The sequence below is a fragment of the Physeter macrocephalus genome, chromosome 7 (genome assembly GCF_002837175.3).
Source record: "Physeter macrocephalus isolate SW-GA chromosome 7, ASM283717v5, whole genome shotgun sequence".
Lineage (NCBI taxonomy): Eukaryota > Metazoa > Chordata > Mammalia > Artiodactyla > Physeteridae > Physeter > Physeter macrocephalus.
Genome location: NC_041220.1, coordinates 117,191,749 through 117,213,577, shown reverse-complemented (window position 1 = coordinate 117,213,577; position 21,829 = coordinate 117,191,749). Strand labels below are relative to the sequence as shown.

The window sequence follows — 21,829 nt, the reverse complement described above, 5'->3', positions numbered from 1 at the left end:
AAAAAAAAAAAAAAAGGAAAAAAAAAAAAAAAAAATGGTAAGGCTGGGATTTGAACCCAGAAAGTGACTTTAAATCTATTATGTGGTTTTGATAAGCAAAGACCTACAGTGGGATATATTTTGTGAAATTATTCCTATTTAAAATATTTTCTCAAATATTTATTCCATGTTTTCCTCTGTTGGAAAATGGAAGGGAATATTTTAGTGTAAAGAATGAGGATATTAGAATTTGTTTGTTCTTGGTTTATTTCCCACTTTCACATACTTCCTAGCTAACCTAACCTGTGTTCAGCTTCTCAGCTGTCAAATGTAGACCAGAGACAGACTACTCGGTTGGTAAGAAAGTTAGAAATAGCTTAGGCAAAGTGCCTAGCAGTTTAGTAGAGTGATTCTCAAAGTGCTAAAATGCATATTCTTATTATCACTGTGTTGATTTTGGCCATGGTACTTAATCTGTTTTTAACTTTTATGACAGTAGTTGTTGTGGAATTTTTATACTTACCAAAAGAGGGTCTTGGAGAAGCACTGTTTTAGTAGATACTTAGTGATGGTAATGACTGTTGTTATTATTTCATTTAAAATTATTTCATGAGTAAAGATTGAGCACATTATCTGTGATAATACACAGATTTTGTATATTATCAATTAGGTTGATAATCTTATTTTTATGCTGCAGTCAGAAGTGGTGGCAAGTGCTGTATTTGTTTATTAAAGTGATTAAAAATGCTTTCTTGGGAATATGATTAAGTAACTAACAATTTATAATAATTTGTGATAATTATGAGTATGTATCTAATTCACATTAATTTATAAATATATATATAACTGATTATTTAATAGCGCTAATTGTTTTTCAATTAATTTTTTTTAGCTGCATTGGGTCTTTGTTGCTGCGCACGGGCTTTGTCTAGTTGTGGCGAGCGGGGGCTACTCTTCGTTGCAGTGCACGGGCTTCTCATTGCAGTGGCTTCTCTTGTTGCGAAGCGCGGGCTCCAGGTGCGTGGGCTCAGTAGTTGTGGCTCACGGGCTCTAGAGCGCAGGCTCAGTAGTTGTGGCGCACGGGCTTACTTGCTCTGAAGCACGTGGGATCTTCCCAGACCAGGGCTCCAACCCGTGTCCCCAGCGTTGGCAGGCAGATTCTTAACCACTGCGCCACCAGGGAAGTCCCTAATAGCTCTAATTTAAAAATTACATTTACTTTTATGAATTCTAGATGAATTGAGAGGAGGCATCTTTTCCTTGCTTGTCTTTGTATCCCCAGCATGTAACACAAGTTCTCGTATAGGTCCCTAATATGTATTTTTTAAAATATAAATTTATTTATTTATTTTTGGCTGTGTTGGGTCTTCGTTGCTGCGCGCGGGCTTTCTTTAGTTGCGGCGAACGGGGGCTACTCTTCGTTGCGGTGCACAAGCTTCTCGTTGAGGTGGCTTCTCTTGTTGCGGATCACGGGCTCTAGGCATGAGGGCTTCAGTAGTTGTGGCTCGCGGGCTCTAGAGTGCCGGCTCAGTAGTTGTGGCGCACGCGCTTAGTTGCTCCACAGCATGTGGGATCTTCCTGGACCAGGGCTCGAACCCGTGTCCCCTGCATTGCCAGGCAGATTCTTAACCACTGCGCCACCAGGGAAGTCCCCCTAATATATATTGTTGAATAAACAAATTAGTGAATTTTTTTTGTTGTATTACTTTTTTTTGTGCTTGTTGATAGTTAACTAGTGCATAGTAATCAATAATTTAGTTATCGATTCATTCATTCAATAACTATTTATTGAATATCCATTGTGTCTTTGCTTGTGCTAGAAGCTTATTGGAACACATAGGTAATCAAATAATTAGATGTGTATGATCTTGATGTTAATTCTTTAAAATTTAGGTGAAACCTGGAGATAATTTAGAAAGTGATCGATACTTAATCACAGTTGAGGAGGTTAAAGTTACTGGAAGCACAGCTGTCAAACAGGATGTTGTTAAAGAAGCACCAGCATTGAATTCAAAGAGGTTTATATCTTCTGGCCAGTCCCTTGGGTGTCAGCCTGCTGGTTTAAAAAGGAAGTTTGCTGTAAGTTTCTCTGTTGAAAATAATAAATCAATATATATTTATAAAATTGTTTTAAGAAGTAGTGAATTGTGAAGCTGTTGTACTGTATGATTAAAACAGTGCTTCACAGTATATGCTTAGGTGGAAAGGAAGTAAACTTTAATCTTAATACAAATGAGTGTTTGCATTTTAGCTTAGCAAACTTTATATCTTAATTATTACTTTACTTTATAAAACATCCACATTCCTTTTTTTTTTTAGTCAGTTCATTTTACATTTTCTTTATAGGTTATAGAACAGCTAATAATTGTTTAATATTTTTAGGGTTTTCAAGGACCACGTCAAGTGCCAAAGAAAATCGTTATTACAGAAAATAATGAATCAGCTGCTTCATTTGAAGCTAAGAAGCCTGGTCCTATTTTTCTTTCTCCATTCAACAGCACACCTCCTTTGTTTTCTACAGTTGGCAAGAAAGATATAAATAATATACCAACAGACCCTGAGAACATTGTCACTTACAAGAACAGAGAGAGAAATGGCATACCTTTTTCTTCACTTGTCTCTACTTCGTCCTTCAAGGTTAACCCAGAAATGCTATGTGAAGAAAATTATTTTTGCTCTCCTGTCAGTTTTGTAAATAAGCATTCAGATTCTTTACTGACCAATGAGCCCATGAAAAGAGAAAGTTTGGTATCTCACTGTTTAGGAGTTTCACAAAATATTAGAAGCAAAGCCCAAATATTAGCTCTTCTGAAGTCCAAATCAACTAGTACGTCTAAGGAACTAAATTCTGAGGTTACAGGACATTTCCCTCAGATGCAACCACAAGGAAGTTTAAAAATTCCTACTAAACCAAAGTGCTTAATTGAACATGAAGAGTTTGCTGAGGTGAAGAGCACAGAAAGTTTACACTACCATCATCAATCAGAAAATACCATGAGAAATAAAAGCCGGTGGGCCATGTATTTATCCTCACAGAGTTCACCTGTACATTCATCTACAGTAGATGGAAATGATATAGGAAAAAAACCCAAGGCCCAAGTTGGTAATTTAAACTTGAAAGACCTTTTGGTGCAAAAAAAGATACAGTTCTTTGAAACAGGTGCTGAAAATGGAAAAAACTATAACGAAGACAAGCCAGTAGATGATAATGATCAAACCTGGGATCAAGAAGGAAAATTAGAAATTCCTTCATTCTGTGAAAGCAGCAGCTTACCAGTTACCTGTAGTAACGCAGAAAATGACGGCTTGTTATCAGAATCTGACATTCTAGAAAATAATAAAAGACCTCTTAATCAAAATGACCAGATGGGCGTAAAAGGATCAATTCTCATTAGAAAAAAAGCTCAGGAGATAGATATACATGGAACACCAGAAAAGGAGTATAAACATCTACAAATTGAATCTTCACTAAGTAACAATTCTGGGATCTCTGATGATAATACTGACATATTTTCTAAAAGTAGTACTAATAATGAACTCCTTAATAATATTCATGAACCTATGAGTAATGTAACACAGCCACTTGTGGAGGTCACATTTAATCTAAAGAATTTTGAAACCAGTGACACTGAGGAGGAATCACAGGAAAGCAACAGAATTTCCCAGGATTCAGAGGGTTGGGTGAAAGAAACTTTGGTTAATGACAGCAATTCAAGATGTGAGAATGTAAGCTGTAAAGAAGTTGGCAGTGAACACTTGCCTCTCTTAACGTCTACTGCGGGCAGACTATCAGAGACATTTCCCGTGAAAGAGATTCTGCCATCACAGTTTTGTGATAAAACTTGTGTAGGTTTTGACAGAGGACCTTGGAAAGCTGGAAACACTGGAAAAGAAATAGAGGAGGAGTGGAGTGACACATTAAGCAATTTTGACTCATCCTTAGAGTGGACTGATGATGTATATGCAGAAAATAAAGAAGGCAGTAATAAATCTATTAGTGCTTCATTCCCAAATAAATCTGAAAGTATAAACACAAATTTACATATTCCTCATTTTTTAAACATAGCCACTCATCAGAATCCTGAAAAAAACCTATTTTCAGAACAGGCTCAGCCTCGGCCTTTTACTGTGGGAAGTGACTTGGACAAAAATACCAAACAGGTTTTACCATTAACCTCTAGCAGTGACAACAGTATCCAGCTATTAAATGCCAGTCAGATTCACTCTGAAGAATGTATTGCACTTGATAAATCACATACCCAAGTTTCCAATTCTTTGTTTTACCCTTTGGGAAAAAAACATCCTATTTCCAAAGACACAGAATCACATATTCCTGAATCTGAAGACTTGGGAAGGACTAGAAGTTTACCCCAGGACCATATTGATGTAGAAACTGCTGGAGAAAGCAAACAATACTGGAATAATCCTAGACATTCTTCAGAACTTTCCAGATTAGTAAATAACATTTCCCTATTAAAATCATTGTCTGAACACAGTACGGCTTTGGAAGGCTTGGAAGTATTGAAAAAGAGGAATACCGCTTTTAAACAACAAGGAACTCGGCAGACAGATGAGCCAGATAGCAATCCTGAAGGTTAGAATGTCATGTCTGTTTTGGATTGTTCTCTTTATAGTTCAAAGGATGAGAAGATATTTGCTCTGGAGGCTACATTAAAAATTACATGGTATTTAAATAGGTAATACATGTACTTGATAAAATCAACTCTAATAGAGGATAATATAGTGAAAAGTAAGTCTCCTACCTACCACAGCCCTTCAGTCCACTCAGAATTAGCAATCTTCTTCCAGAGTATCCTTTCAAAAATATGTTATGCGTATATAAGCATATATAGGCACATATAAGCAAATATGTGTGTTTGTTATAATCCATTCCTGTCGTTATACATTTTTGGTCATGTGCTAGGAGATACTTTTTTAAGAAAAAAGTCATGAGCTCATATTGATATCTCTAACTCCAGTTCTAAACCACAGGATTCTTCCTTTCTTCCCTTCATTCCATAATTGTGTTTCTTAATTCTCAGAGTGGAAAGGGTCCTGGTGCCCAGCGGCATCAGTATATTTACTTCCTCAATTCTATGGTACACACCAAATGGTTTCCAAATTGTTAAACCAGTATCACTACTGGTAAAAAAATTTGTAAATTTGTAAAGCTTACAAATTCCTTGGAGTTTTTCTTTGTTTGCATTTTTTTTAAACTGGTTGTGTTTTGTTTCTTTGTGTTTAGAGTATATCCTGAGAGTATAGAGTTGGAGTATTATGTTCCAAAGTTATTGGGTACTTTTTTTTCTTTATCGTGATTTTGTTACCATTTGATGTAAATATAGTTAAGTTCATTGTCTGTATTTTGTATGAGGATATAGTTGATTTATTCTTAAAAAATTTTTTTTTCTGACTATGTAAAATATTAACTGAGTACAAAAATCAAAACTATAAAGACATATACTCAAATTCCTTCCTTATGCCTTCCATCCTATTCCTACCTGCTGTAGGTAACCAATATATCATACTTGTGGTCTGGTTTTTATTTTTTATTTTTTTGCAAAAATAAACACCTCCCTATATAAATTCCTGTTTCCCCTTATTCAACATAAGATACCGTGCTCTATATTTTTTAGCACCTTGCTTCTTTTCACTTAATAATATATCCTGGAAATCACTACCTATCACTTCATAGGACTCATCCTCATTTTATTTGTTTATAGCTGTATAATATTTTACTGTGTGGATGAACCATCATTTTTGCAACCAGTCTCCAGTATTTTGCTATTGCAAATAATGTGACAATTAGTAACTTTATATATCTGTATCTATATAACTATATGGACTTTTTGCATATTACTGCAGGTGTGTCTTCAGGGCAAATTCCTAGCAGTAAGGTTGTTGGGTAAAGGTGTGTCTTTGTTAGATACTTCAAAATTCTCTCGAAGGAATCATACCGTTTCTCATTCCCACCAATAATGTATGAGAGTGCCTGTTTCTCCATAGCATTGCCAGTAGAGTATTTTGCCAAGCTTTTGAATTTTTACCAATCTAATAGATGAGAAATGAGAGTGCATTTTAAATTTGTATTTCTATCACTACAGGTGAAATTGAGCCTTTCATATGTTTAAGCATCATTGGTATGTCTTTTTTCATGAATTGTCTGCTCTTTTGTCCAGTCTTTTAATGGTTGTTGGTCTTTTATTCTCTTTTACTTGGAAGAGCTCTTTATATATTAGAAATAGCCCTTTATCTATGTTGCAGATATTTTCTTTCAGTATGTCATTGATTGGTCTTTTGACTTGGCTTGTGGTATGTTGCCAATAGCATTTTTTTTTTAAGAAAAATAATATTATAGGACATAAATATTATGTACACATGAATGTGAATGAACAGTGTACTCAAAAGTTAAAATTGAACTCTTCTTTGAATATCTCAAGGAATCCCTGAGAAAAATAGGAATAAATTATTGTACCTAGTAAAATGTTTCTTTCAAATGTAGTTAAATATGATGACTATTATTACAGTTTATTTTCTTTCTTTAAAAAATAAATTTATTTATTTTTGGCTGTGTTGGGTCTTCGTTGCTGCTTGCGGGCTTTCTCTAGTTGCGGCGAGTGGGGGCTATTCTTCCGTTGTGTGGGTGGGCTTCTCATTGCGGTGGCTTAAATAAATTTATTTATTTTTGGCTGTGTTGGGTCTTCGTTGCTGCTTGTGGGCTTTCTCTAGCTGTGGCAAGTAGGGGGCTACTCTTCGTTGTGGTGCGCGGGCTTCTCATTGTGGTGGTTTCTTCTGTTGCGGAGCATGGGTTCTAGGCAGGCAGGCTTCAGTGGTTGTGGCATGCAGGCTCGGTAGTTGTGGATCACGGGCTCTAGAGCACAGGCTCAGTAGTTGTGACGCATGGGCTTAGTTGCTCTGCGACGTGTGGGATCTTCCTGGACTGGGGCTGGAAACTGTGTCCCCTGCATTGGCAGGCAGATTCTTAACCACTGTGCCACCAGGGAAGTCCCTACAGTTTTTTTTCTAAAAAATTAAAAATAAGCAACCTATTGAAAAATAAATATAGGTAGATGTAGTTATGCAATTTCATATAAGGATATAAATTCCTAATATGAAGGTTTAGAAATTACAGAAGTTAGTTTTGGGAAATTTATTCTTTTTTCTTATCAAGTTGAAAAAGAGGATTACAGTTGATTCTCATTATTTGTGGTGGTTGTGTTCTATAAAGTTACCAAACAGTGGATTAGTGAAAAATAGGCCATGGCTTTTTGGAGAAATGCAGGGTTAGTTTCCTTCAAACCTCTGGTCAGAACATTTTCATCAACCGATTCGTACAAAACCTTGTTTTATGTGTGTTTTCATTTAAAGATGCCTTATTTAATATATATTGGTGATGGATTAACACTGAACTTATGACCAATAGCACTGTAACTAACTCATGCCTGAATGAAACTTACCACATGTTTTCTACATAAGGGACATCAGAGACTTCTTGCACTTAGGAACACTAGGCAGCACTATGCTTAGGGAACATTTTAAATAGCAAAGTCACCAATAAAAAGCCCCCAAATATGAAAAATGTACTAAATAGATCACAAAAAGGACACTTGTTTGTAGCATGAGGGCTGGAATTAGAAGGCAGAATGTCGCCGTGTTCTACCTCAGCTGGGAATGTGCATGTCGCCTTGTTCTACCTCAGGTGGGAATGTGCATGTCAAGCAACTCATTTTTTGTAGCTCTGCATGTCTGCAGATGACCTCAGAAACACAGTATTGATTTGGGGGTTACAAATAAATTTTAGCAAGTAGGCAGAATCTGTGAATAATGATTGATTGTATTTTCTGACATAAATATATTTCTCTAAAAATGATTAAGTTGGTTTTCTTGAGACAGTTTGAGAATTGGAATTTTTAAAATTGGAATATAGCAAATGACTTCATGGGTTTTAGTACAGAATTAGAGAAGAATCTGTTTTACCACCATTTTAGAATGTGTGAAAGTGTTAAAAAATATTTTCTCCATTACCTTCAAGTTTTTGTGAGATGACTGGATATATTTTAGAAATGTTAATTTAGAATTTTATTCTTGAGTGAAGGCAGTAAAGGGAAAAATAATTTTCATCCAGTGCCTTTTAAAAATTCCATTTATAAATAACCTCAAGTTCCAAAATCCACTTATTTTTGTTTCATTTAGTAGTCTAGTCTGAATGTTTACAGGAAAATAATGAAACCAAAAGTAACAATTGGCAAAAAGTGAAGTTTGCACTGGATATGGCTTTTTTTTTTTAAAGTTACTGAATGTTTTTTAAAAAAATTAATTAATTAATTATTTTCGGCTGTGTTGGGTCTTCGTTGCTGTGTGTGGGCTTTTCTCTAGTTGTGGCAAGCGGGGGCTACTCTTCATCGCAGTGCATGGGTTTCTCATTGCAGTGGCTTCTCTTGTTGTGGAACACGGGCTCTAGGTGCACGGTCTTTAGTAGTTGTGGCACGCGGGCTCAGTAGTTGTGGCTTACGGGCTCTAGAGTGCAGGCTCAGTAGTTGTGGTGCACGGGCTTAGTTGTTCCGCGGCATGTGGGATCTTCCCGGACCAGGGCTTGAACCCATGTCCCCTGCATTGGCAGGCAGATTCTTATCCACTGCGCCACCAGGGAAGCCCCATAGCTATTTTTTTTAATGGTAGTTATCACTAAAATTATAGTCTTATTGGTGACTTTGTAAGAAACTGAGATTATTGAATTTCTTTTAAGGGAAAAATCCCATTTTAAACAGATACCTGATAAGGTGGTTTGGCCTAGCCACCCTGTCCTCCTTTTTTTTTTCCTTTATGCACTTTCCTTTCTTTTTTTTTCCTTTTTTTCTTTAACATCTTTATTGGAGTATAATTGCTTTACAGTGTTGTGTTAGCTTCTGCTGTATAATAGAGTGAATCAGCTATATGCATACGTTTATCCCCATATGCCTTCCTTCTTGCGTCTCCCTCCCACCCACCTTATCCCACCCCTATAGGTGGTCGCACAGCACCGAGCTGATCTCCCTGTGCTATGCAGCTGCTTCCCACTAGCTATCTATTTTACATTTGGTAGTGTAAATATGTCATTGTTACTCTCTCACTTCGTCCCAGCTTACCCTTCCCCCTCCCCATGTCCTCAAGTCCATTCTCTACGTCTGCATCTTTATTTCTGTCCTGACCCTAGGTTCATCAGAATCATTTTTTTTTTCTAGATTCCATATATACATGTTAGCATACCATATTTGTTTTTCTCTTTCTGACTTACTTCACTCTGTATGACCGACTCTAGGTCCATCCACCTCACTACAAATAACTCAGTTTTGCTTCTTTTTATGGCTGAATAATATTCCATTGTGTATATGTGCCACATCTTCTTTATCCATTCATCTGTCGATGGACACTTAGGTTGCTTCCATGTCTAGGCTGTTGTAAATAGTGCTGCATTGAATATTGTGGTACATGACTCTTTTTGAATTATGGTTTTCATAGGATATATGCCCAGTAGTGGGATTGCTGGGTCGTATGCTAGTTCTATTTGTAGTTTTTTAAGGAACCTCCATACTGTTCTCCTTAGTGGCTGTATCAATTTACATTCCCACCAACAGTGCAAAGGGTTCCCTTTTCTCCACAACTTCTCCAACATTTATCGTTTGTAGATTTTTTGATGATGGCCATTCTGACTGGTGTGAGGTGTTACCTCACTGTAGTTTTGATGTGCATTTCTCTAGTGATTAGTGATGTTGAGCATCCTTTCATGTGTTTGTTGGCAATCTATATCTTCTTTGGAGAAATGTCTATTTAGGTCTTCTGCCTATTTTTGTATTAGGTTGTTAGTGTTTCTGATATTGAGCTGCATGAGCTGCTTGTAAATTTTGGAGATTAATCTTTTGTCAGTTGCTTCATTTGCAAATATTTTCTCCCATTCTGAGGGTTGTCTTCATCTTCTTTATGTTTTCCTTTGCTGAGCAAAAACTTTTAAGTTTCATTAGGTCCCATTTGTTTATTTTTGTTTCCATTTCTGTAGGAGGTGGGTCAAAAAGGATCCTGTTATGTTTTATGTCATAGAATGTTCTGCCTACATTTTCCTCTAAGAGTTTTATAGGGTCTGGCCTTACATTTAGGTCTTTAATCCATTTTGAGTTTATTTTTGTGTGTGGTGTTAGGAAGTGTTCTAATTTCATTCTTTTACATGTAGCTGTCCAGTTTTCCCAGCACCACTTATTGAAGAGGCAGTCTTTCCTCCATTGTATACTCCTGCCTCCTTTATCAAAGACAAGGTGACCAAATGTATGTCGGTTTATCTCTGGGCTTTCTATCCTGTTCCATTGATCTCTATTTATATTTTGTGTCAGTACCATACTGCCTTGATTACTGTAGCTTTGTAGTATAGTCTGAAGTCTGGAAGCCTGATTCCTCCAGCTCCGTTTTTCTTAAGATTGCTTTGGCTATTTGGGGTCTTTTGTGTTTCCATACAAATTGTGAAATTTTTTGTTCTAGTTCTGTAAAAAATGCCATTGGTAGTTTGATAGGGATTGCATTGAATCTGTAGATTGCTTTGGGTAGTATAGTCATTTTCACAATATTGATTCTTCCAATCCAAGAACATGGTATATCTCTCCATCTGGATTCTCTACATATAGTATCATGTCATCTGCAACAGTGACAGTTTTACTTCTTCTTTTCCGAACTGGATTCCTTTTATTTTTCTTCGCTGATTGCTGTGGCTAAAACTTCCGAAACTATGTTGAGTAATAATGGTGAGGGTGGGCAACCTTGTCTTGTTCCTGATCTTAGAGGAAATGGTTTCAGTTATTCACCATTGAGAATGATGTTGGCTGTGGGTTTGTCATGTTATTATGTTGAGGTAGGTTCCCTCTATGCTTAGTTTCTGGAGAGTTTTTATCATAAATGGGTGTTGAATTTTGTCAGAAGACAAAATTTTTCTACATCTATTGAGATGATCATATGGTTTTTATCCTTCATTTTGTTAATATGGTGTATCACATTGATTTGCATATTTTGAAGAATCCTTGCATTTCTGGGATAAACCCCATTTTATCATGGTGTATGATCCTTTTAATGTGCTGTTGGATTCTGTTTGCTAATATTTTGTTGAGAATTTTTGCATCTATGTTCATCAGAGATATTGACCTGTAGTTTTCTTTTTTTGTTTACATTTTTGTCTGGTTTTGGTATCAGGGTGATGGTGGCCTAGTAGAAAGAGTTTGAGAGTGTTCCTCCCTCTGCTATCTTTTGGAAGAGTTTGAGAAGGGTGGGTGTTAGCTCTTCTCTAAATGTTTGATAGAATTCGCCTGTGAAGCCATCTGGTCCTGGGCTTTTGTTTGTTGGAAGATTTTTAATCCCAGTTTCAATTTCAGTGCCTGTGATTGGTCTATTTATATTTTCAATTTCTTTATGGTTCAGTCTCAGAAGGTTGTGCTTTTCTAAGAATTTGTCCATTTCTTCCAGGTTGTCCATTTTATTATCATATAGCTGTTTGTAGTAATCTCTCATGATCCTTTGTATTTCTGCAGTGTCAGTTGTTACTTCTTTTTCATTTCTAATTCTGTTGATTTGAGTCTTCTCACATTTTTTCGTGATGAGTCTGGCTAATGGTTTATCAATTTTGTTTATCTTCTCAAAGAACAACCTTTTAGTTTTATTGATCTTTGCTGTTGTTTCCTTCATTTCTTTTTCATCTGTTTCTGATCTGATCTTTATGATTTCTTTCCTTCTGCTAATTTTGGGGTTTTTTTGTTCTTTCTCTAATTGCGTTAGGTATAAGGTTAGGTTATTTATTTGAGATTTTTCTTGTTTCTTGAGTTAGGATTGTATTGCTATAAACTTCCCTCTTAGAACTGCTTTTGCTGCATCCCATAGGTTTTGGGTTGTTGTGTTTTCATTGTCATTTGTTTCTAGGTATTTTCTGATTTCCTCTTTGATTTCTTCAGTCATCTCTTGGTTATTTAGTAGTGTATTGTTTACCCTCCATGTGTTTGTATTTTTTACAGTTATTTTTCCTGTAATTGATATGTAGTCTCATAGCATTGTGGTTGGAAAAGATACTTAATATGATTTCAATTTTCTTAAATTTAGTAAGGCTTGATTTGTGACCCAGAATATGGTCTATTCTGGAGAATGTTCCATGAGCACTTGAGAAGAAAGTGTATTCTGTTGTTTTTGGATGGAATGTCCTATAAATATCAATTACGTCCATCTTGTTTAATGTGTCATTTAAAGCTTGTGTTTCCTTATTTATTTTCATTTTGGATGATCTGTCCATTCGTGAAAGTGAGGTGTGAAAGTCCCCTACTGTTATTGTGTTACAGTCTATATCCCCTTTATGGCTGTTAGCATTTGCCTTATGTATTGAGGTGCTCCTATGTTGGGTGCATATATATTTATAATTGTTATGTCTTCTTGGATTGATCCCTTGATCATTAAGTAGTGTCCGTCCTTGTCTCTTGTAACATTCTTTATTTTAAAGTCTATTTTATCTGATATGAGTATTGCTACTCCAGCTTTCTTTTGATTTCCATTTGCATGGAATATCTTTTTCCATCCCGTCACTTTCAGTCTGTATGTGTCCCTAGGTCTGAAGTGGTTGTTTTTGTAGATCTTTTCCTTCTCTTGTATTTCCTGCCTAGAGAAGTTCCTTTAGCATTTGTTGTAAAGCTGGTTTGGTGGTGCTGAATTCTAATAACTTTGGCTTATCTCTAAAGGTTTTAATTTCTCCATCGAATCTGAATGCGATCCTTGCTGGGTAGAGTAATCTTGGTTGTAGGTTTTTCCCTTTCATCACTTTAAATATGTCCTTCTACTCCCTTCTGGATTGCAGAGTTTCTGCTGAAAAATCAGCTCTTAACCTTATGGGGATTCCCTTGTACGTTGTTTGTTGCTTTTCCCTTGCTGCCTTTAATATTTTTTCTTTGTATTTAATTTTTGATAGTTTCATTAATATGTGTCTCAGTGTGTTTCTCTTTGGGTGTATCCTGTGGGTGGTACTCTCTGCTTCCTGCACTTGATTGACTATTTCCTTTCCCATGTTAGGGAAGTTTTCGACTAATCTCCAAATATTTTCCAAGACCTTTCTCAGAACGCTCTTCTTCGTTCTCAAGCCGGCTGAGGTCCCCCCATCCTCCTTTCCATTCTGCAGGCTTGCCAGCTTTTTCTGTCTCAGTCTTTTTTTTTTTTTTTTTTTTGTGGTACGCGGCCTCTCACTGTTGTGGCCTCTCCCGTTGCAGAGCACAGGCTCTGGACGCGCAGGCTCAACGGCCATGGCTCACGGGCCTAGCCGCTCCGCGGCATGTGGGATCTTCCCGGACGCGAGCATGGACCCATGTCCTGGTACGCGGCCTCTCACTGTTGTGGCCTCTCCCGTTGCAGAGCACAGGCTCTGGACGCGCAGGCTCAACGGCCATGGCTCACGGGCCTAGCCGCTCCGCGGCATGTGGGATCTTCCCGAACCCGGGCATGAACCCATGTCCCCTGCATTGGCAGGTGGACTCTCAACCACTGCGCCACCAGGGAAGCCCTGTCTCAGAGTCTTTACACTTGTTCTGCCTTTTACCTGAACACCTTTACCCCTGCGTAGCTGGTTTTTTCTTGTCTTCGGGTTTCAGCATAAATGTTACTTCCTGTGAGAGATCTCTTCAGATCATCCTGCTAATGTTACTCTCATATCACCCTGTGTTATGAAACCCTTTTGTATCACAGTCTGAATTTATTTATCTCCTGTGTCCCTTTCTTTTCAAGGGATCTTGTTTGTTTTGTTCACTGCTGTTTCCCCAGTGCCTGGCATACTGTATTTTGGAAATAATTGTTATATTCCTTGTTTCACTCAGTTTTAGAAATAAGTTTTTAAAAATTTTAGAGCACTACTATATTTGTGATGTATAAGATCATTGGATTTTGTCCATTCTAGCTAGGAAACCATTGACTGAAGTAGTTTCACAAACTCTACCAAAGTCTCCTCATCTGAACCAGGATCCTCAACAGGTACATTTTTTTCTGTCAGTATATGTATTATTTTGATATAGAATGTTCTATAATTTGTAATGATACTATAGAAATACAGGGGTCTGAAGCTATGTTCGTTCACGACCTCTCCTGTATCTTAGTGATTTCTTTTATTGCATCACTCGGCCAAAAGAAACTAGCAGTTCCATTTATTTAGTTAGTAGTATTAAAAACTTAGTAATTTGTTAAGCATTTTGTCTTTTTTTTTTCCCAGTATTATTGAGATATAATTGACAATATAACATTGTATTAGTTTAAGATGTACAACATAATGATTTGATATATGCATATATTGTGAAATGGTTATGATAAGCATTTTATTTTTAAATAAACACAGTTACTAATGGAATGCATGCCCTTGTTGGGCACTGTCCAACTTCTCAAAGCTTGGAATAGATTCAGTTTCTGGGTCCACATTGATTTTTGTATGGCAATTGATTTTTATCATAGCAATTTCCTAAAACCCAGCTTCACAAAGATATGATGTCACTGAGAGAAATGACATGAAATCTGATGTTGAAACTGAGCTACCTTGAGTTTGCAGTTTGTTCAGTTTCTGAGAGATGTCTAATGACACTGTGTTTCTCTCAAATTTAAAATATCTTGTGGAGCCTCTGTTGAGTTCACTGTGGCACCCCAAAGTACCTTGTTACACCAGTTTGGGAACCATGGAAATAATATAAAAAAATAATAGTACTAATTAGGATGAAATGATATTCTAGAATAAGTTATCTAGATAGTGTTTCTCAGTGAAGATGCTTTTAGCACTTTTGAAGAGACAGTTCTTTCCTTGTTTCATTTACCCCCAGTTTGTATCATATTCTGTTTTCCATGTTACTGTTTTTTTTTTTTTTTTCATACGCGGGCCTCTCACTGCTGTGGCCTCTCCCGTTGCGGAGCACAGGCTCCAGACACGCAGGCTCAGCGGCCATGGCTCACGGGCCCAGCCGCTCCGCGGCATGTGGGATCTTCCCAGACCGGGGCACGAACCCGTGTCCCCTGCATTGGCAGGCAGACTCTCAACCACTGCGCCACCAGGGAAGCCCTTCCATGTTACTGTTTTTTTAATAATATCAATCTTTTCCTCCTTTTTTTTTTAAATACAGAAAAAGGTAAAGAAAAAATTAAATGTACCATACCACCTGGAGATAATTACTATTAACATTTACAGCATTTTTGGCCTAATTTTAAAAATATGGTTAGATTGATGGGTACAAATAGTTTTATATCCTTTCTCCTTAATATCATACTGTATTTTCTCACATTATTAAGAACTCTTACACATACCTTTTAAAGGTTACTTATCATTCCATCTCGTGGATATCCTATGCTTTGGACAAACAGTTCCCTATTTTGGACATTTAGATTATTTCCAGCATTTTGCTTTTGTAAATAAAACTTTAGTAGATGTTTTTGCACATAAATTATTGTTTACGTTTAGTTATTTCCTTAGATTTGACTCTTAGAAGTGGAACTGATAATTTGAGAGGCCAAGAACAACTTTCTTAGATTGTTGATATAAGTCAAATAGAAATATCTTAATGTTTTACAATATGAATATTTGTTTCATTTCATATTTACCAGTACTGAGATCTTTTAAAATTCTTCCTAAGTGAAATAGTATTTAATCAACACTTAGTTTTTATTTCTTTGATTATTAGTAATGGTGTCCTTATATTTCTTTTTTTTTTTTAAACATCTTTATTGGAGTATAACTGTTTTACAATGGTGTGTTAGTTTCTGCTTTACAACAAAGTGAATCAGTTATACATATACGTATGTTCCCATATCTCTTCCCTCTTGCGTCACCCTCCCTCCCACCCTCCCTATCCCACCCCTCTAGGTGGTCACAAAGCACAGAGGTGATCTCCCTGTGCTATGAGGCAGCTTCCCACTAGCTATCTAATTTACATTTGGTAGTGTATATATGTCCATGCCACTCTCTCACTTCGTCACAGCTTACCCTTCCCCCTCCCCATTATATTTCTTATGTCTAAAAAAATCTATATTTTATTCTCTAACTTAACTATTACCTTTTGGCTTATCTTATATTAATGTTCTATTCCTAAGATGATAAAAGAAAATGAAGTTGAACCAAGTGAATCACTTCAGTCTTTGCAGGTGAGTTAACTTTTGAAATGTAACATAGCCAGAAATTGTATTCATATATATAGGTATGGCATGTAATTATATGTATGTATTCTATATTGCCAGATTTCAAATTTATTTGTAATTAGTTACCCTTTTATACTCATTTAGATGAGCCTACTGTCTTGTATAAGTGTCCTGCGTAGTCAGTAGAATTTGGGTAAATAACAAATCTTTTATCATAAAGCTAATTTTTCAAACTTTTAAGCATTACCTAATCCAAGAATTGTCATTGACAATTACAACTGCATCTGCAGGCTCTGTTGCCTAGAACAATAAAAAATAAAACAAAATCCATTGTGGTGACTCAATCATTTTTCACCTTTATATTACAAGATCAAGTGTATAAAATAGTGAATAGTCAGCAGCTGCTTACAAATGATCACATTCTTACTGGGTTTTTTTCACTTGAAAAAAATATGGTTTAAACTTTTTCAAGGATAATTATCACAAAGTATAAATTGCAAATTAACACTATCACTGTTTTTCCCTCCAGGATGAGTTGCCATTTAAATAAATGTCATATATTTTTAAAGCAAAATACTTTATAATCTCAAAATAATGAAAAAGGTCTTAGAATCCTTTGCAAAAAAAAATAATTTAAATCTTTTTAGCATTAATATCAAAGTACATTTGTGTTTTTATAATAGCTTTCTTGCTACAACTCTCTGAATCAAACTCTTCATATACACTAGTGATAGAAGGAATTTTCAAAACTTAAAGTTAGGGTGCTCTTAATAATGCCACCTTCACCTTATTTCTGTAAGTGTGATTAGTCACAAAAAGCAAAGGAGCTAGAAGATACTATATGCTAACTAATTTTTTAAACTCACTACATTAAAAAATGCTAGTTCTAAAATATGAGTTGAATGTTTTTAAGAGCTACCTGATTGGCAGTTGTGCTTATGTATATTGTTATAAAAGGAAAGTGACTATTATTTGAATAAATACACTATTTTACCTCTTTTAGTGACAAATTTTTTCTCCATATTTATTAAACATAAATTACTTCTACAGTTGAGTTCATTTTCTGAGTCTGTAGTTCATATTAGAAATTATGACTATTTTATATAGTTGCTTGATGAACTAAAAATGACTAGTTGCTGTTGTCTGTATCTTGTATTTTATGGTTGCTAGAAGATGATTCATTCTTTAAATAAACTATTACACTTCTTTAATTTTACACTAATTTTTGAATTAAATAATCTTCATTAACATAAATATTAGTATCGGATTTATAACATACCCAGCAATGTTAAGAAAGAATTCAATTAAAAGTTTAGAATTCCAATTTTCTAATATGCTGAGTTTTTAAATTAACTAGTATAGTACTTTCTCTGCTAGAGCACTCCTTTGCCGGGGGTAGCTTATGATATGAATATATATATAGAGAGAGAAGCAAGATGGAGATAACAAGTATCATCATTTTCAAAGGGCAGACTTAACTTTAAGTTTGAGGAATATTTTCCCATCAAACTCATAAACACCTACAAAACTATTTTAGCTAACATACTTATTGATATTTTATCCTAGTTCTTTTCCTTGGGCAGTGAAGAAGAGACTGCTTTTCTAGCTGTCATTCCTAAACAAATGGAGGGAGAAACCTGTGACCCCAGGGTAAAATTTGTGAAGAATTGATTTTCTAAGCCACAGTGTTTTCCTGCTGTTTTTTTACACAACTGTCAGAGTTTTCATAGGCAGAAGGTTAGTGAGCAAAATGAATTAACCTGGTTTTAAGAACAAGAGACACTAATGACTCCTACCCCTTTTTTGGTCTTGAGCCCTCTCTCTGTTACTAATGAACTAATAATGCATTATGTATGCGTAGGATATCCTAGGGATTGGGCACAAAGATATGTAAAGTACAGTTAATGAATGTTCTGTGTAGAACAAAGTGAAGATGTTTATAACTTTTACTTCATTATAGTTTACTCCAACCACTTTTACTTCAGGTTGAAGGGATAGAAGTGTATATAACCCAAGATCTAAGTAATGCTACCCACTCCACAGCAAAAATTGATAGAGACAACAGCATATGAATGGTTGGGTTTTGTAAATGGTGATTCTATTCTTAAAACTCAACAGATCTCTGGAAAAGATCTACATAGCATCAAAGAAAGCAAGGCATCTGTTTGCAGAGAATTTGTATTCCACATCAAACAAAGCAGAAATATACAGTCTTTAAAGGTTTAGACTTTTTTTTATTGATATATGTTATGTTTTAAAATTCAGAATAATGTTTTCAACAAAACTCTTGTTTCAGAGGCAATTTAGTTCCTTTCAAATGTGTGATTTAGAATCTTCATTTTTAAATAAGAGAATATTCAGATTATGTATTTTTGTCATTCTGTTAATTTATCAGTTAGAAATAAATTAATTCTTTATGTACATTCCTTTGACTCTACGCACTCTTATTTTTCCACATTCTGGGTAGGCTTTGTCACCCTCTGCAGAGTAAAAATCCTAGAACCCTCAAGGGGGCAGCAGAGAAAGCCATCTGAAGTCTGAAAGCAGACCAAGTCTCTGAGGGGGTGAAAGCACCCCTCCGAGGTACATGTCTGTCTTGGTACTCTTAGGCCTTTGTTCTCAGAGCTATAGGATCAGATCATCTGGGAAGCTGGGAACCCAGCATCCCTCTTGCTAATAGCCTGATAGTTTACAAAACCCTTAAAGGAAAATGTTTCCCCTGTTCCTTCTCTCTTCCCTTCCTATTATCATGTGTTTATTGATTGCCTCCTGTATTCCAAGCATGGTATTAAATGCAGGTGATATCCTGATGAAGCAGAAGAGTCTTTGCCCTCAAGGAGCTTGCAGTACAGTTAGTATACAGATAAGCAGAAACTTCATTGTGATGTCTATAATGGAAAGTTGTGGGGAATTCCCTGGCAGTCCAGTGGTTAGGACTCCACGCTTTCACTGCGAAGGGCCCGGGTTTGATCCCTGGTCAGGGAACTAAGACCCCACAAGCCATGCAGCGTGGCCAAAGCAAAAATAAAAAACCAAAAAAGTTGTGTAATGTATAGTGGAAGCATAGAGGAAGGAGCACCTGTGTCTTTCTGGCTTAATCAACCCATTATCATTACACTCCTTGTGTTTGTAAAAAAAAAAAAAAAAAACAAAAAACTTATTAATGTTGACCTTGAATATAGTTAAATCACTGCACTTTATTTATTTTTTAATGTTTTATTTATTTTTATTTATTTATCTTTGGCTGTGTTGCTGTGCGTGGACTTTCTTCTAGTTGCCACGAGCAGGGGCTGCTCTTCACTGTGGTGCTCTGGCTTCTCACTGCAGTGGCTTCTCTTATTGCAGAGCATGGGCTCTAGGCACGTGGGCTTCTGTAGTTGTGGCACGTGGGCTCAGTAGTTGCGGCTCGTGGGCTTTAGAGTGCAGGCTCAGTAGTTATGGCACACGGGCTTAGTTGCTCCATGGCATGTGGGATTTTCCCAGACCAGGACTCAAACCCATGTCCTCTGCATTGGCAGGTGGATTCTTAACCACTGTGCCACCAGAGAAGCCCCAATCACTGCACTTTAAATTAGTCTACCCTTAACATATTTTAGGATAATAGGAATATTTCCTGGTTTACAGTATTAGTCTCTTAGTAATTATTTACATTAACTAATATTCAATAGAAAACCGAATTATGCATTATTTTCTTTGTATATGTGTATTGTAAATATGTATACTTATGTAATACTCATTTTTAATAATTTACTATAGCCTGTTGAATTTCAAGGGCATCAAGTGAAGGGATCAGCTGCTAGTGCTGTGATGGTGAGAGGACACAGCTCACAGCTTGAGTGCAGTCAGTTTCCAGATAGTATTGTGTATGAAAACTGCACGACAAACAGTTGTTTTTTGACACCAGAGTTGCCTAGCACTTGTATGCAGATTGACTTCTTTCAGGTAAAAAAAGAATATATATATATATATATATATTTTTTTTTTTAAAATTTATGTATTTTATTTATTTATTTTTGGCTGCAATGGGTCTTCAGTTGCTACGCATGGGCTTTCTCTAATTGCAGCGAGTGGGGGCTACTGTTCGTTGCAATGTGTGGGCTTCTCATTGTGGTGGCTTCCCTTGTTGCGGAGCATGAGCTCTAGGCATGCGGGCTTCAGTAGTTGTGGCACGTGGGCTCAGTAGCTGTGACTCGCAGGCTCTAGAGCGCAGGCTCAGTAGTTGTGGCACATGGGCTTAGTTGCTCCGTGACATGTGGGATCTTCCTGGACCAGGGCTCGAACCTGTGTCCCCTGCACTGGCAGGTGGATTCTTAACCTCTGCACCACCAGGGAAGCCCTTAAAAATATATATTTTTTTAATTAATTAATTAATTTATGGCTGTGTTGGGTCTTCGTTTCTGTGTGAGGGCTTTCTCTAGTTGTGGCAAGTGGGGGCCACTCTTCATCGTGGTGCGCGGGCCTCTCACTCTCGCAGCCTCTCTTGTTGCAGAGCACAGGCTCCAGACGCGCAGGCTCAGTAATTGTGGCTTACGGGCCCAGCCGCTCTGCGGCATATCTTCCCGGACCGGGGCTCGCACCCATGTCCCCTGCATCGGCAGGCAGATTCTCAACCACTGTGCCACCAGGGAAGCCCCGTTTGTTTTATTTTAAATTATTTTCACATACATCAGAATGGTCATGTTTTAATCCTGAGTTTATAAAAAATGTTCTAAGGCAAAATGACTAGACTTACCAACACAGATAAGAGCTTTTTGAAATAAGTGTGACAGATTGCTTGCACACAGCAGTCTCTGAACTTTAAAACAATCTTGTATTTCATCAGCTCCTAACATACTATCATTGATTGTAAGAAGCACCATTATAATATATACCACTAAGAAAGAGCAGTCAATTAGTACTACACAATGTTTTTCACTGCCTTTTTTATTAAAAAAAGTCTTTTTTTTTTAACATGGTAAAAAAACATATATCATATGTACTTATAAGATTTACAGTCTTAACCATTTTTATGTGTACACTTCGGTAATGGGAAGTATATTTACAGCGTTATGCAACAGACCTCCAGAACTTTTTCAACTTCACTTGGATTTTTTTTTTTTTTTTTTTTTTTGTGGTACGCGGGCTTCTCACTGCTGTGGCCTCTCCTGTTGTGGAGCACAGGCTCCGGACGCACAGGCTCAGTGGCCATGGATCACGGGCCCAGCCGCTCCGCGGCATGTGGGATCTTCCCAGACCGGGGCATGAACCCGTTTCCCCTGAATTGGCAGGCGGATTCTCAACCAGTGCGCCACCAGGAAGCTCTTTTCACTTGGATTTTTAATGTTATATTTAGTGGAAGATTCTTTTAGATTTATTTGAGCATAGTGTTTTATTGTATATCACACAGCTTTGTTTTCTTGTCTTTCTGTGAACACAATACTTTTTATTAATCTTTTTTAAATTTTTAAATTTTATTTTTTTTATACAGTAGGCTCTTATTAGTCATCAATTTTATACACATCAGTGTGTACATGTCAATCCCAATCGCCCAATTCATACCCCCCCCGGCATTCCCCTCTTGGTGTCCATACGTTTGTTCTCTACATCTGTGTCTCAGCTTCTGCCCTGCAAACCGGTTTATCTGTACCATTTTTCTAGGTTCCACATATATGCGTTAATATGCGATATTTGTTTTTCTCTTTCTGACTTACTTCACTCTGTATGACAG

The 21,829-nt window shown here is 36.7% G+C and overlaps 1 protein-coding gene across 2 annotated transcripts in view; it reads left to right on the top strand.

Annotated features, from left to right (window-relative positions):
- Positions 1-21,829, top strand: part of ZGRF1 (zinc finger GRF-type containing 1) — a 69,977-nt gene that overhangs the window by 12,735 nt on the left and 35,413 nt on the right. The window contains exons 5-9 of one of the 2 annotated variants that reach the window (XM_028492185.2): positions 1,873-2,058; positions 2,362-4,573; positions 13,913-13,986; positions 16,078-16,128; positions 17,689-17,772. In XM_028492185.2, the coding sequence (XP_028347986.1) occupies positions 1,873-2,058; positions 2,362-4,573; positions 13,913-13,986; positions 16,078-16,128; positions 17,689-17,772 (2,607 nt within the window). The remainder of the gene's footprint in view (positions 1-1,872; positions 2,059-2,361; positions 4,574-13,912; positions 13,987-16,077; positions 16,129-17,688; positions 17,773-21,829) is intronic. The other variant, XM_055086175.1, reaches the window with a different exon arrangement.